The sequence below is a fragment of the Cetorhinus maximus genome, chromosome 27, assembly GCF_964194155.1.
Source record: "Cetorhinus maximus chromosome 27, sCetMax3.hap1.1, whole genome shotgun sequence".
NCBI classification, from domain to species: Eukaryota; Metazoa; Chordata; class Chondrichthyes; order Lamniformes; family Cetorhinidae; genus Cetorhinus; species Cetorhinus maximus.
Window position 1 is genome coordinate 12,266,580 of NC_135905.1, and position 15,814 is coordinate 12,282,393.

Genomic DNA, 15,814 nt, shown 5'->3' on the forward strand with positions numbered 1-15,814 from the left:
CCAGAGAGGGGGGGGGTAATCACAGCTGGGAAAGAGATCTGAAGACTATTAAATATCAAACGTTAGCAAGCTTGTCCACTCCTGCAGCCTGTGTGTGGGCAGTTGAGGACAAAGGCATTTTTGAATGAAGGTCAATTATGCTTCAAAGTTACTGTTGGAGCTGCTAAAACCTACTGAGAAAGCAGGATTTTGTTCTCTGGAGCCCACCTCCGCCTGTATTTCCCTTTCCTTGTGTGACTTCTCCCCTTCCCTCCCATCCCCTTATATTTGGGCTACTGAAGAAGGAAGATGTTAGTGCTGAGAAAGTAAGCAGCTGGAGGCAACGTATCATATCCCTAGGCCCACACTAGGCCTCAGTCCCAAGCATCCCCTACTGCAGCAGTGTGTCAGTTTTCCATTTGCTGCAACAGTCATCCTATGGCCTCTTTAAATGAGCCAATTAGGCACGAATAGTAGGCAGTTCTGTACTGTTTCTCTATGCCCACTAGAAACCACATTTGTACATGCAAACTCATTTCATATAGGACACTTACAGCTGGCAGGAATCTTTGGTTTGTGCCACAATTGTTGGTTAATTTCTGAAGGGGACAATTATATATGGGACCATTAATGTAAAAACCCATCTGGTTCACTAATGTCCTTTAGGGGCAGAAAATCTGCCCTCCTCACCTGGAATGGCCTACACGTGACTCCAGACCCACAGCAATGCGGTTGACTAATCAATGCCCTCTGAAATGGCCCAGCAAGCCACTCAGTTCTGAGGGGCAATTATGGGGTGGGCAACAAAGGCTGGCGCAGCCGGCAATGCCCACATCCCATGAATCAATGCAAAAAAAAAAGCTTTTAATACCAAATTAGGGGTTGCCCCAGGTGTCAGCCTTCAGATGGGAGCAAGTGTGGGGCAGCGGTGTGGTTATTGCAAATCCGTTGGAGATCTTTGCAGATTGATAATGGAAAGGTGCAATTTTTTTACCACCTCAAATGACTTTTCTCCTGATCTGCTCGCAGCAGTGACCAGGAGATTAATCTTTAACAATTGGGAGGCTCCAAGTCAAACCTGGAGGATCAGCATTTCAGATGGTGCAGGGTATACTCACGCTTGCTTACGGCCTAAGATTTCTGTTGGTTAAGAAAGCATCCTTAGATTTAACATGGGAAGAGGATGGGAGTTGATTTTAACTGGGAGAGGGATCAAGTGTGTCGAGGGACCGAAATGGGCGGCGCACCAGGAAGTTGGAAAGGATGTTCCTATCAGGAAAAGATAGAGGCAGGTGGATTGTGTTAAGATGCGGATCAATGTGGTCTCATCAACCAACAGAACAAGCTCAAGTGACTCAATGGCCCAACCCCTGCCCCCAGTAAACTGCATCTTAGAACCATAGAAAAGTTACAGCACAGAAGGAGGCCATTCAGCCCATCTTGTCCATGCCAGCCTGAGGACACCCAGGTGCCCTTTCTAATCCCACCTTCCTGCACCCGGCCCATAGCCCTGCAGCTTACAGCACTTAAGGTGCAGATCCAGGTACTTTTTAAAAGAGTTGAGAATTTCTGCCTCTACCACCAACTTGGGCATCGAATTCCAGACACCCACTACCCTCTGTGTAAAAAAGTTCTTCCCCATGTCCCCCCTACACCTTCTGCCACTTATCTTGAATCTTTGTCCCCTGGTTCTAGAATTCTCCACCAAGGGAAACAATTTTATCCTGTCCACCCTATCTTTTCCCCTCATAATGTTTATAGTCGCAACTGGCAAGACTGATGCAGAAGTGCTGGCATTTTAAATATAGACACACTGGGTGGGTGTGGCAGAGTGTTCCTGCTCATCGGCCCCGTTTCCTGGGCTGTACTTTGGCTGATTTTTTTGTGCTGCCGTCTTTAAGGGAAGGCAAACCAAACCATTGCACCGGCAATTGGGAAGTAAGCCCTTTGCAAAGCAGAATATGACTTCACTTCCACTGCTTACGTGAGTAACTAAATGTTGTACTTCTCTAAACGTACCCCCTCCACATGGCTTCAGCAGTTAACCTCACACTCCACAGAAAAAATGGTGAAATAGATGAGCCTCTTTAACCCTAAAAGGTGCTAAAATGTTTGGCAGACAAAAGAAATTACTTCACGTACAATCTGAGTTTAGAAATCATTGTGATTTCAGGTCAGATGCTCTTTGATGTGCGGTACATTTTACACAAGCAAAAATGACAGAGTGCTTTCCATGTCAGATTACTTTTATAGCGTGGTCTCAAACTGAAGGCCCAGAAGCCTGACTACAAGCCCAAGCCAACATTTCCTATGCTCCCCTCTGAACCACTGTGTTTCTTTTTGTTTCAAATCAAGGACAAATGTCAATGTTTTATGTTTCCAGGGATCAACTGTCCTGACATAGAAAATACAGGACTTAGGAGGAGGAGTAGGCCATTCAGCCCTTCGGGCCTGCTCCACCATCCAATAAGATCATGGCTGATCTGGTTGTGGTCACAGCTCCGCTTCCCTGTCCGCACCCCCCCCACAACCCTCGACTCCCTTATCTATCAAACATCTGTCAAACTCTGCCTTGAATAGGCATTCCTTGGTTTGGTGGGGGAGGTATACTTCAGTTCCTATATCCGCTGTGTTTGTAAGCTCGTGATCTATTATTCCAGCAATGATGAGAAGCCTATGGGAGCGGTGTCCAGGTTTTTGTGGGCCACACGTGTGATCCGTGGCATCTCGCGACAACATACAAGTTTCAAACCCAAGTTTCCATTAACTTGCATCAATTTGAAGTAGCAGATATTTAGGATTTGTCTACCAATGAGGCAACGGTGTTAAACACCGCCCATTTCAAACCTCCATGGGCTGGAATTTCATCCTAGAGGCAGGTAGCAGGATTCAGGAAATTTGCTGGCTCAGCCCACTCATCGCAGAAGAAAGTGCCTGCAAAGGCACGGTTTTTATTCCGGGGTGGGTGGTTGCATGCTGGAGCGGGGCCAATGTATAACGAGACATGGCTGAGAGGCCAGACATCCATTAGTCTGTTTAGACAGCTGCACCCAAGGGAATACATTGCTTGATTGACAGCTTTTTCTCTAAGAGCTGTTTCTCAATTGCTTAATGTTTATTTACACAAGATAAAGAGGTGTCAAGTACTTGCAGTTTCTGCTATCGATCCTTTAAAGGTCTGGCTGATTGACACTTTCATAGGGCTGTAGTAAAAGCAATATTTTTCAGAAACTTATGAATTATTTTTTTTTTAAAAAGCTTCTTCACAAATTTCCTTGTTACTGTAGGGTTCATTGGTGCTGTAGAGTGTACACTGGGTGAATGGGAATGGAAGTGCCATCGATTTGCATGGAGGGTACGAGGGGCCATGGGGGTGAGTAGAGGGGTATTGCTTGGCATGAAGGGTAAGAGGAGCCATGAAGGGGTGAATGGAGGTGCATACCTTGGCTTGGGGCATATAAGGGGACATTGGGGGTAAGATCTTTCGAACTTGCCTTTCAAAAGGTTCCCTCATTTACACTATGGTTCATGACACCGCTGAGAGGCTATGAGCGATGAGTCCTTGAATAACTGGCCTAACTTCTCGAAAATTGCAGCGGGCCGGGTGATGCCTGTCCCCATAATGGAGTCGACATGACCAGGCGCACATGATAGAGGCTTGTGATCTGCACTAGCCCCCACCCTTATTCCTCCTTGACAAAAATCGGGGGCGTCGGGGATCCCAGAGTTGAGTGCCGTCCACCGTTTTTAAAAGATCTGTGGAGTCTCCCCGATTCCATCAAAATCCAGCTCCGTGCACTCAGGGAGACCTGGATATTTTTAGAATGCCAAATCGCCTTGGGCGTGGATATCCCTGGAATTGAGACTGGGGGCAAAACGTGCCGAAATCGAGCAGCAATGAAGGATAGGGAGTAAAACATTGGGGGGGACAAAAAGCAGGAGGAGCTGAGATAAAGAGAAAACATTCTTCCCTTTCTCAACCTGCAAGAAAAAAATGAGAAGAAATTGATGAGGAGAAAAGTGTAGACACAGATCGACCGCGATAACACAAAAAGGAAAGGATGTGGAGGGTTTTGATGTCATGCTGCTTCTGAACCAACAATTCAGAGAATTTACCTTCATTGCTGCTTCGCACGAGAAGTTTTCTATTGGTAAATTAACTAATGCAACGTGTAAGAGAGCAGTGGCTATTGTGACAGTGGAAAGGCCTACGACAGGAGTTCCCAAACTGTGGGTCGTGACCCCAAAATGGCGGCCGCGTAGCAACCGAATGGAACTCCTTCAATGGGCCACTTTGATTGGGCTACCACTCCCTGGCGTGCTCCCCGGTGAAGGTCTGGCTGGTTACCGCGTGGTCAGCTGCAGCCGGCCTCCATTTCACTCCTCTTGAGGTTTGGTCGAGTGGTCATCTCTGCATGGCCCTCGGGAGGGACGCACTGAGTGGCAGGGTCGGGGAGCAGGGAGGGAGGCGGCGCTGTTCCTGTCACAGGTACTGCGAGAATCCGTTGCAGCCTGAATTCTAACTGCCCATTCCCTGAGTGGGGTGGGGTACATTGTTTAATGCACTGTACACTTGTCCGTGGAACAGGCCAAGCGCGAGTGCTCCGAGCTACGCTCCATGTATCAACTAGTATAGAAAACTCACCGCTCGAACAGAAATGATTTTAATTCTGTCACAACACCACATCCCCAGCTCCACCCTCACAACTCCCAGCACCCTACCCCACTCGGTCTGGCTCAGGTCATTTTAAAAGCAATGAATTGGCATCACAATGGGAGAAGTTCGGGAAGCACTGACCTATGATGAGCCAGCCAGCCCTATCATCCTTACTACAGTATTCATTCGTAACTGTGACCTGTTTATCTGTAACTCCATTTCACTGATAGCCCTTGATTTAACAAATACTGACTACGTTGTAACTTTAATGGACGATGACAATGAACAGTTTAGAACTGGCTGGAGAAATTTCTCTGGCCGCTCTGCAGCCTGCTCCCGGTGAGGAGGAACATGGTGACATTTTTCAAACGGCGACCCCATGTGTAGGCGGCGGCGTTTGGCGTGTGCGTGAAGGTGGTCGTGGAGTTTGTGGAGACCATCACCAGCTGATTCTTCAGGACCACCAGCTCCCACGAGGCAGTGGCCAAGTTCATCAGGGCCAGTCCTACCACCCAGGACTCGAGGCTGAGAACGGACTGGGCGACCTCGAGGTTCAGTCCATATCGAAGGTTCAGGCAGTACAGAGCCGACGCCGTGAAGGTCAGGTGACAGACGAAGACTTCCATGAGGAACAGGATGAAGAGTCGCTGATTATCTCGGGCCACACATTTCATGAGGAAGAGACAATGGTGGTCAAAGTTGACCATGCAGGTGTTGCAGAGTCTACAGTGCTTTGTTTGTTCTGGCTGAATGACCTAAAACGGACAAACAAAATAGCATTTAGGAATAAAACGGTATCTATTCCCTCCTCGCCCCCCCCAGTAAAAATGAACTTTCAAAGAGACCGCACAGTTGCCATCTCTGATTGGATGGGCTTCATCACATGGTCTCCTTCTTTCAACAGCTCTGCCCCATCAAACAGCCATTCCCCACCTCCCAATATCCTTATAACTGAAGTTCTCACAGAGAATGAAAAAGACCCTTTTATAACACCCCAATGATTTGCAGTGACCGGGAGATTAATCTTTGATACTTGGGAGACTCCAGGTCAAACAGGGAATGTTGGCAATCCTAATGATACAGGGTAAACTCCTACCTGCTCACACTCGCTCCCAGCCTAAGGTTTCTATTGGTTAAGAAAGCCATGTTCCCCTCCTTAGATTAAGGCCACAACCATCCCAGATTTGCGCCAAGTGCGGTAATGGGCGTGGAGAAAGCTGTTTTACCCGGTGGCCGCAATGGCGGCTTTTCACGCCGTATCGTCCTATTCCGGATGCGACCCACCTCACGCGTTTGCGGGGAACACGCCGGATCCGCTGGCAGTGTGGCCTCTGATTCGCCCGCCCCGCCATCACCTCAGGCCTTCAGTAACCCGGCAGCCATGTTGAAAGGGCAGACCTGCACAGAGCCGGCACTCTCCGAGGGATCGGAAGCTGCTGCAAAGCCAAGGGGCGGAAACGTGCTGCCCCCAAATTTAGCGACGTCTCTCCCGGGCGCCTGCTGGACACAGTGGAAGTCCCGCTGTGAAGTCCTCTACCCCTGCTCTGGGCAAAGGCCAGCGAGCAAGGTCACCAATCCAGCATGGGAGGTGGTGGTCAGTGCCAACGCCCTGCAAAAGAGGACAGCCACCCAGTGCCGATAGAAGGTGAATGATCGCAAGAGATAAGAACTAGGTGCGGGAGTAGGCCATTCAGCCCATCGAGCCTGCTTGGCCATTCAATGAGATCATGGCTGATCTACCTCACCTGCCTGATCTCCTCTGTTCCGCCAAGATAAATCACTCTTCTCATCACTCTCTTCTCACACACTCACAACTCACAACATTCCACAGGGACCTCACTCACTGCCAGTTCAAGGAACATCACCATTCACCCTCACTCACACCTTCATCTGCCCTGCGGAACATGTCCTCATCCTATCCATGGCACCACTCACCACCCACACCTTCCAGACGTCTTTCTCCTCTGGCCTGGCAGGTGTCCTGCTTACACTCTCTCCATCGGGTATTCATGTAGGACAAGCTGGCACACGGCAAAAGAGAGAGGTTGCAGACTGGTGGAGGAATGCCCAACATCAAGGCCCTCACAGACTGTGAAAATAGAGCCATCCAGCTGGCCGGTGATGATCTGGACCGTTCCTGTGCTGACGGTGAGGTCGGCGGTGCTCAATCAAGTGAGAATCCAGCAGTGCAACATCCATCAGATAACCATGCTGTGAGTGAGTTCCCCTGTTCCGCAGTCCCCTGCCGTGCACTAATTATCTCCCCTTGCTTTCACAGGCAAATCTGGGAAGCAGCCGAGGTGGTCACTAACCAGGTTCTCGACTCAAGCCCTGAAGACTCCTCAGAGCAAGAATCTGATGACACCATGATACAATCCTGATCAGAGCGCAAGCGAGTTGCCCTCAGCCAGACAGGAGTCAGACATTCACAGAGGCAATGTGAAGATCTATGGAGTGTTCTCACTGCATGTCGCCATCATCCTCCTGCAATCGAGTGACTATTAGGGTCTCCGCTGCATCTCCATGACATGAGCCTGAGCACTGAGGGTATGTGCGCTGCCATCAGCCACACAGGAGTCACACGTTCATAGATGCAAGGTGAAGATGTCAGGACTGTCCTCACTGCATCTCCTCATCATCCTCCACGAATCTTGCGGCCATGAGGGCCTCCCAAGCGCACCTGCATCGCCTGCCCAGTGTGATGGCCTCATTACTGGCATCCTCGCCTTCGAGGACCTCATCACTGTCAACCCCTTCGACATTCTCCTCATCGGAGGAGACTTGCAGCTCCTCCATCTCCTCCTCAGCCAGCTCCTCCCCTTGTCGCAGCACCAGGTTGTGGAGCCTGCAGCAAGTGATGATGATGCGCGACACCCCCTGGGGACTATATTGCACTGCTCCACCGGACCTGACAAGGCACCGGAACCTCATTTTCAAGATACCTATCGTTTGCTCCGAAGTCCGGGTTGTGTCCTGAGCCTGGTTATACCGTCGCTCTGCTGCGGTCTGAGGCCGCCGCACGGGCATCATCAGCCACATCCTCTCTGGGTAGCCCTTGTCCCCGAGGAGCCAACCCTGCAGCCACTCTGGACCCTGGAAGATGTCAGGGATCTGAGACCTGCTGAAGATGTAGGAGTCGTGGACGCTCCCTGGGAATCGTGCGCAGACCCGTAGGATGTGTTTGCAGTGGTCACACACTAGCTGAACCTTGTGGTTGACATAGTTGATTGTTTGATGCAATGGAGATCTAAGCACCAGGTGAGTGCAGTTGATGGAAAGCCAGAGATCTGTGCAAATCCCAGTGCTCTTGCTTCCTGATTTCAGGTGAAATGCACAAAGTTCTGTGCCTTTGTGAAGATGTCATCTGTGACCTCCTGGATGCACTTGTGAGTGGAGGCTTGCGAGATCCTGCACAGGTCACCTGTGAAGCCCTGGAAGGAGCCAATGGCGTACAAATTTAGCGCCACAGTCACTTTCACGGCCACTGGCAGTGGATGCCCTCAATGTCCCCATGGCACCAAATCCTGCAGCAGGTGGCATATGTGACCGACCAGTTCTCTAGCCATACGCAGTCTTCGGCAACACTGGTTCTCAGTCATCTGCAGGAATGACAGGCACCATCTATAGACCCTGGGTCTGGCGAGTTGCCTACGAGCTATGGCTCTCTGTGGGTCTTCAGCTCCGTACACAGCAGGCCCTGCTGCCCCTTCAGCTTGAGAGAGGAGCTCCTCCCTTTGCCAAGCCAGGCACCTCCGCCGCTCTCTTCTCCTTCATCCCTGTTCCCTGTAAGCCATGAGGCATTCGCTAAATCACCAGGCTCCATGATCCTGATGTTCTCCTCCTGCAGGATCAAAGTGAGAGACACGTGGGTTAGCATATGTGTCCTAAGAACCTCTCTCGGTTAAGTCTGGAGTGCAGGAGAGTGCTTGGATGGCCAGTGTGCAATGCGCTCATTGGCTGTCCGAAACTCCACCCACTCCACTTGACCGATTGGCAACAGCTTCAGCCACTGGACTCCATACTGTGCTCTCAGCTCAGACACAGCCATTCTCCTAATCCACACTGCAAGTCTACGCTGTTAGCTTGAACCATGAGGGATCCTGGTCCAAACCTTAATGAAGACATTGCAGGGGGGCTGTGAGCACCTCCAGCAGTGACTGTGCCATGGCCCCTTTCACAAGGGGATTCTGCAGCTTGCCCAGTCGGCCAATTATTCTGTTGCCCCCTAAAACACACATTAATTTGCAGTCTGCGCCTGAGGGGTGAAAAGTTCCGGGGCGCTTGGTGGTACTTCCGTGCTTTTGCGTTGCTTGAGTGGGCAGAAAAGTTTCAGAAGCCCGACTCCAAGCCTGTCAATGGAGCTGCAGCTGAACAGTCCCAGTGGAGGAAGAATGCTCACCTTTGACCAGCTTTTCCCAGTGCACGGCCTCTTTGTCAACCCTCCCTTCCCCCACCCTCAACATGTGCTTGAGTATTTCCTTCAGTCTGTGCTGCCTTGTCCCCCCCACCCCACCCCCAGCCTGACCCACACTGGAGCCCTTGCCCTGGCACTGTACCGAGAGCCAGCCGGGAGAAGTGACTTGCCAGTCCCTCACCCCCCACCAAATGCGCAGTCCCTCTTCCCTAGTGTCCTGTGGGAGATGCTTGCAGGCGCTACACAAGGTTAAGTTCTCTCACCTCCGCGTTTCCCTCGAAGTTCGGGTTGCCAGGTGCACGTTGCTTATGGCACGTTGTGAAGCACATTAGATGTCCGGATGATCCAGCATGGGGGAGGGGGGATGATTCCGGTGAGCAGGACTTATAATGGGAATTAGGTTCCTGTTGTGCGGCAGTGGGGAACGCAGTCTATCATCGATGGCGTGGACAATCGCAAACTGGTTTCACGATGGCGTGAAACCAATTCTGCCCCTCAGGCTGAACTATCCCCACTGACCCACCATGACGCCCGGCGCCAATGGGACTGGACAATTCTGCCCTAAGAGAAAGGAGCAGATTTTACTGGGGTTGGGACCAAGTGTGTCGGGGGAGCAAAGTTGGCAGCGCACCAGGAAGTTGGGAAGGAAGCGAGGCCCAACTCTGGCTGGGCCCCATCTTAACATTTTAAAGCCGGCGGGAAGTGATGTCACAGTCAGAACGCGCCAGCGGAAATCACGGCGGGAACTGGGGGACGGTCCCCAGCGTAAGGTAAGTGCTGGGAGGGGGGAGTGATTCCCAAACATATGCCGGTTTGGGGGAAAGAGAGGGAGAGCCGAGAGGCCGACGGATTACCTCCGGGTACCGGAGGAGCACTCCTGCCTCTCCCGGCCCCTTCAGAAACCCTCCAAAAAAAACAGTGAAGCTTTCCCTGTGCTCCGCTGGCTAAGCACCGCCTCCCTCCGGGTTTCCTGGTGCACATGTCACCGGATGAGCCTCCTGAGCCACCAGGCCGGAGTCTCGGCCGACCTGAAGGCTGACGGGGATAAAATGGCAGCTGGGCCAGAATGGAAGGATTGCGGCCCTCTGAGATGACCTGGCCAATTTAACCCTTCACAGGCACCGTTGGTGCTGATCGGAAGGGGGAGGGGCTTAACACTGATCCCAATAAGTTTCAACAACGCTGGCTTTATATAGCACCTTTAACATAGAAAACACGTTGGATGCATTGATTAGTCTCGATCTGGGAGTGTCCCGATATCTGTTCCTAAAGTTTCCTCGTGCTACATAGAAGCTGTACCCCTGTGGCCCGTTATCTCCTTTTAATCTTGACAATATTCTGAACATCCCAGAAGGAAAAGCCAGTTGGGACCAGTACTCTCATTTCCCAGTTTTACCGGGTTCCATGTTAAAGGGAAATAAGACCAGTTCGGAGCAGTATCCTTATTTCCCAGTTTTTACTATTTTCTCCTTCTGGGGTGCCTGTTCCATTCCTTTAACAATCTTCGATAAGGTCACCTCACAGACACCCATTCTCCAGGCTCATAAAATCTCTCCCAGTCCTTCCCAGAACCAAGGGGCAGAACTTAGCCCACGTTGGGCGGGCTGGGTTGGGAAGCCGCCCGCGATCAAGGCCGGAACGGGCCTGCGACCGAGCGTTGACGTCGGGGCGCTCGCCTGATGTCAACGCGTGTCACTTGACGCTGCAGCGGGTTGGGCGCACGCCCGCCCGCCCAGCTAAGAATTTTGCCCCAGGTCTCAAGTCACCAGGGATCAACCACCGGCCAAGAGTTTGCGAAAAACCGCGGCTTTGCAAGTGCGTGTGGGCGCGAAGCAGGATCAGCGTGGAGCCCGGGAAAAAGGGAATTTAATCCCTACTGGTCCTGGTGACCAAACTGGCTCCTTGTTTGGAACATTATGGCAAAAGTGCAAAGGGACGGCGCACAATTTAAACCTGGTACCCAAAACACAAAGTTTAAGCGAGCGGGGAACAAGGTGGCATTTGGAGTATAATGTGGGGAAGTGTGAGGTTATTCACTCTGATAATAAGAATACAGACGTAGAATATTTCTTAAAAGGCACGGAACATCGGAACATTAACGTTCAGAGAGACTTGGGCGTGCTCATACAAGGAACACGGAAAGTTAGCATGCAGGTACAGCAAACAATTAGGAAAGTAAATGGCCTTTATTACTAGGGGATTAGGGCACTAGAACTTGCTACAATTCTACAGGGCTTTGGTGAGACCACACCTGGAACACTCTGCACAGTTTTGACCTCCGAGGATGTTTGCCTTGGCTGCAATGTGGCTAAAGTTCACTAAATTGGTTCCTGGAATGAAGGGTTGGTTCTGTGATGAGAGGCTGAGCAAACTGGGTCTATATTCTCCGGAGTTTAGAAGAATGAGGGGTGATCTCATTGATACATACAAGATTCTGAAGTGGCTTCACAGGGTGGATACTGAGAGGTTGTTTGCCCTGGCTGGGGTATCACGGGGGCACATTCTCAGGGTAAAGGGGGGGGGCAATCATTTAAAGAGCGAGATGAGGAGAGCTTTCTTCACTCAGGGAGTTGTGAATCTTTGGGACTCTCTGCTCCAGAGAGTTGTAGATGCGCCAACATTGAATATATTTAAGACTGAGGTTGACAAACCTTTGGTCTCTCGGGGGTCATGGGATATGGGGAGCAGGCGGGAAAGTGGAGTTGAGGCAGGAGATCAGTCATGATCATATTGGATGGCGGAGCAGGCTCAAGGGGCTGAATGGTCAACCCCTGCTGCTATTCCTGATGTCCTTCTAAATCTGGAAATTGAACTATCATGAGAATCAGCTTAAAGCACTGCTGTAGCGAGCCACTTGCTTATATTAGGCTGCTACTCAGGGCAACCAGGGATGGGCAATATGTGATCTTATTGAATGGTGGAGCAGGCTCAAGGGACTGACTGGCCTACTCCTGCTCCGAATTCGTATGTGTCTATGTACAGCTCAAAGCTTTGCTGTAGCGAGCCACTTGGTCATAATAAGCTGCTACTCAGGGCATCCAAGGATGGGCAATATATGCCAGCCTTGCCAGTGATGTCCATGTTCCTCAGGAATGAATAAGGCCCCTGTGAATTTTCAGGGGTTACTGTTTATGGGGCGTTTAAACTCTCTAGTTTATCACTGAGCTCAACAGCGAGGGGCACTGCAGAGCCGGGGTTGCTGACAATTTCCAGTTCCCTCGACGCAGAACAGTTCAATTCTGCAGCGAATTGAAAAATGTCAGTGTTTAAGTGGTGGTCTGCACTCCAAGCAATAGAAACAGAGAACAGCAAACAGCCTCCGTCGTCACAGTCATTACCTCACAGTAGATACAGAACCTGGACGGATTCTGATTTGCTTCAATAAGCTGGGTGACCGTTGAGTACTCTGCTTCACAGCCAGATTTCTGCAGGGTCCCTGGGTCCCTGGTTAACAGCTCCTTGAACATCCACAGCAAGGTGGTGGCCAGCAATGTCATGCACCACAGCAGGAGCTTGTCTGGCCACAGAAGTGTCATCAGTCAAGGAATAACCTCCGCACCTTTTGCAGTCCCACCAGGGACTCTTGTCAACATTAACGACGGTGTAGCGGTATTAATGTACAGAAACAACATACCTAGTCTTTCACACATGTGCTCTGCCCAACAACTTTTCACTCAACCAGCACCTAAAACAGATTTTTTTAAAAAAACACAAAATGCTGGGAAGACTCAGCAGGTCTGGCAGCATCTGTGGAGAGTGAAACAGAGTTAACATTTCAGGTTGTCAGAGTCCTGATGAAGAGTCATATTGGGCTCGAAACGCTAACTCTGTTTCTCGCTCCACAGACGCTGCCGGACCTGCTGAGTCTTTCCAGCATTTCCTGTTTTTATTTCTGGTCTCCAGCATTCGCAGCATTTTTGCTTTTGTGTTAGCGTCTAAAGCCAGGTTATCTGGTCGTTACTTCATTGCCTTTTGTGGGAGCTTGCTGTGCCCAAGTTCCCCGCTTGGCAGCGGTGACTATACTTCAAGAAGTGTGTCACGGACTGTGAAGAGCTGAACCAAATCGGGTGAAGCAGGGTTAGGAGGAATGGCCCAAACGTTCGATCGGAAAGGGACAGCTTGGTGTTCGGAAGGAGTTTGGGAGGGAATGACTGGCCAGGATTGGACGGCCCTGCCATGTTGTGGGTGTGGCAAGCCATTTAAATCTCCACTCAGTTCGGCAGGACCATAATAACGTGGCCGTAGAGTGTGGGCCCTAAGTAGCTGAAGCTTCATCCAGCTCTGAAGGTAGTGGGGGAACACAGGAGAGGCCCAGGTCAGAGGAACAGAGTAGGCCAAGGGGAGATTTAACAAAAACATTCACAATCGTGCAGGGCTTTGAGAGAGTAAATAAGGGGCGACTACAGTAACTGTTTCCAATTGCAGAAGGTTTGTAACCAGAGCACGCCGATTTAAGGCGACTGGCAAAGGAAATCGAGGCAACATGAGAAAGCTTTGTTTTCCCCAAGGTTGTTACGATCTGGAATGCGCTGCCTGAAAGGGCGGAGGATGTAATAGTAACCTTTAAAAGGAAACTGGATAAATACTCGAAGAGCTAAAAAAAAAAATGACAGGGTCCAGCGGAAGAGAGCAGGGAAGAGGGATTAATTGGATAACTCCATCAAAGAGCCAGCAGGGGCACAATGGGTCAAATGGCCTCCTTCTGCTCTGTATCATTCAAAGATTCCATGGACAGAAAGACACAGCTAAGAATTTTAAATTGGAGGCATTGGGACCAGGAGCCAATGTTGGTCAATGCGGACATGGGTGGTGGGGGGAGTGAAGCTTGGTACGTGATAGGGTACAGTCAGCAGAGGTTTGGGATCAGCTGATCTTGAAGGGGACTGGTGCACTCGAAACCACAGGTAACAAAAGCAATTTGAGGGTTTCAGCAGAAGATGGTGCTGATGAAAGAAGGGAGATGAAGGCTTGTGGTCTTTTTGAACATACATTAGTTCATAGAGTCCCTTGGTTGCTTGGAGAGTAAATAAACACTGCGATGTATCCATGCAATTAGAGATTTTATATCACCCATCAACCTCTTGATTCACATTCCCCAACATTAATCTAATATTAGAATGGTGTTACTCAGGCTCCTTAAAATAAAACTGACTGTCTGAAGCAATCAGAAACCTTGTGACATAGCAACAAAACCCGGACTACTGCGAAATGTTCATTGGACAGGTTAGCAACATGTGGAAGCAGGTCAAATGGATAACTAAATGTTGCATCTTCCTTTAAAAGTTTATTTTGTTTCATTCCTTTGGCCTGTTTCCCCCCCTCAAGTTTATTCTATCAATTCATGCAGGTACTATCATGCTTGTGAGCCATTTCAGTTCATAGACCATGTCTATGCTTATCCACAATTCATCCACTTTAAGGAGCTCTTGTGTGATGTGGTGAACAGATTAAAAAGCTTCCCTTTCTTGGATATTTTACCCCCCCCAGCTGCATTTACCGTCAAGATTCAGGGTCAGGTCTCCTGGTTTACAATCAGACCAATGGGACACCCCCATTCGTTTTACTTTTGTTTGAGAGTCACAAAATTTGATTGGCACCCCATCCACCACCTTAAACATTCACGACCCCCACCACCGACACACAGTGACAGCAGTGCGTACCATCCACAAAATGCACTGCAGAAACTCACCACGGCTCCTTCCAAACCCATGACCGCTACCATCGAGAAGGACAGGGGCAGCAGATAGATGGGAACACCACCACCTGCAAGTTCCCCTCCAAGCCACACACTATCCTGACTTGGAAATATATCGGCTGTTCCTTCACTGTCGCTGGGTCTAAATCCTGGAACTCCCTCCCTAACAGCACTGTGGGTGCACCTACACCACATGGACTGCAGCGGTTCAAGAAGGCAGCTCACCAACACCTTCTCAAGGGCAATTAAGGATGAGCAATAAATGCTGGCCTAGCCAGCAATGCCCACATCCCGTGAAAAAAGATTTTAAAAACACTGGCCTTGGCAGCAACACTCATCCCTTGAAAGAATAAAACTATTTTGATGTTCCAAAGCTGTTTAAACTGAGTTAAGTATTTTTTAAAGTGAAGTCAGTGTTATCATGTAGGAGGCAGAGGAGTCAATTTGCACACAGCAAGCTCCTACAAACAGCAATGCAATATTGACACGACACTTGGTGGGAATGTGAGTGGTGAGGAAGGTGTTAAGAGGCTTCAAGGCGATTTAGACACGTTGAGTGAGAGGGCAGATTCATGGCAGATGCAGTATAACGTGAATAAGTGTGAAGTTATCCACTTCTGTAGGAAAAACAGAATAGCGGAGTATTGTTTAATTGGTGATAGATTGGGAAATATTGATGTACAAAGGGACCTGGGTGTCCTCGTACACCAATCACTGAAAGCAAGCATGCAGGTGCAGCAAGCAGTTAAGAAGGCAAATGGTCTGTTGGCCTTCATTGTGAGAGGACTTGAGTACAGGGGCAAGGATGTCTTACTGCAGCTGTACAGGGCCTTGGTGAGACTACACCTAGAGTATTGTGTGCAGTTTTGGTCTCCTTACCATAGAGGGAGTGCAGTGAAGGTTCACCAGACTGACTCCTGGGATGGCAGGATTGTCGTATGAAGGAAGATTGGGTCGACTAGGGCTGTATTCACTGGAGTTTTAAAGAATGAGAGGGGATCTAATTGGAACCTAAAATTCTGACAGGGATGGACAGACTGGATGCAGGGATGATGTTTCCTCTGGCTGG

The 15,814-nt window shown here is 49.9% G+C and overlaps 1 protein-coding gene across 2 annotated transcripts in view; it reads right to left on the reverse strand.

Annotated features, from left to right (window-relative positions):
• Positions 1-4,633: 4,633 nt before the first annotated feature.
• Positions 4,634-15,814, reverse strand: part of LOC144668566 (palmitoyltransferase ZDHHC13) — a 45,441-nt gene continuing 34,260 nt past the window's right edge. For both annotated transcript variants that reach the window (XM_078530726.1, XM_078530725.1), the window contains 2 exons: positions 12,389-12,579; positions 4,634-5,391 (listed from right to left, as the gene is read on the reverse strand). In XM_078530726.1, the coding sequence (XP_078386852.1) occupies positions 4,927-5,391; positions 12,389-12,579 (656 nt within the window). In that variant the 3' untranslated portion in view covers positions 4,634-4,926. The remainder of the gene's footprint in view (positions 5,392-12,388; positions 12,580-15,814) is intronic.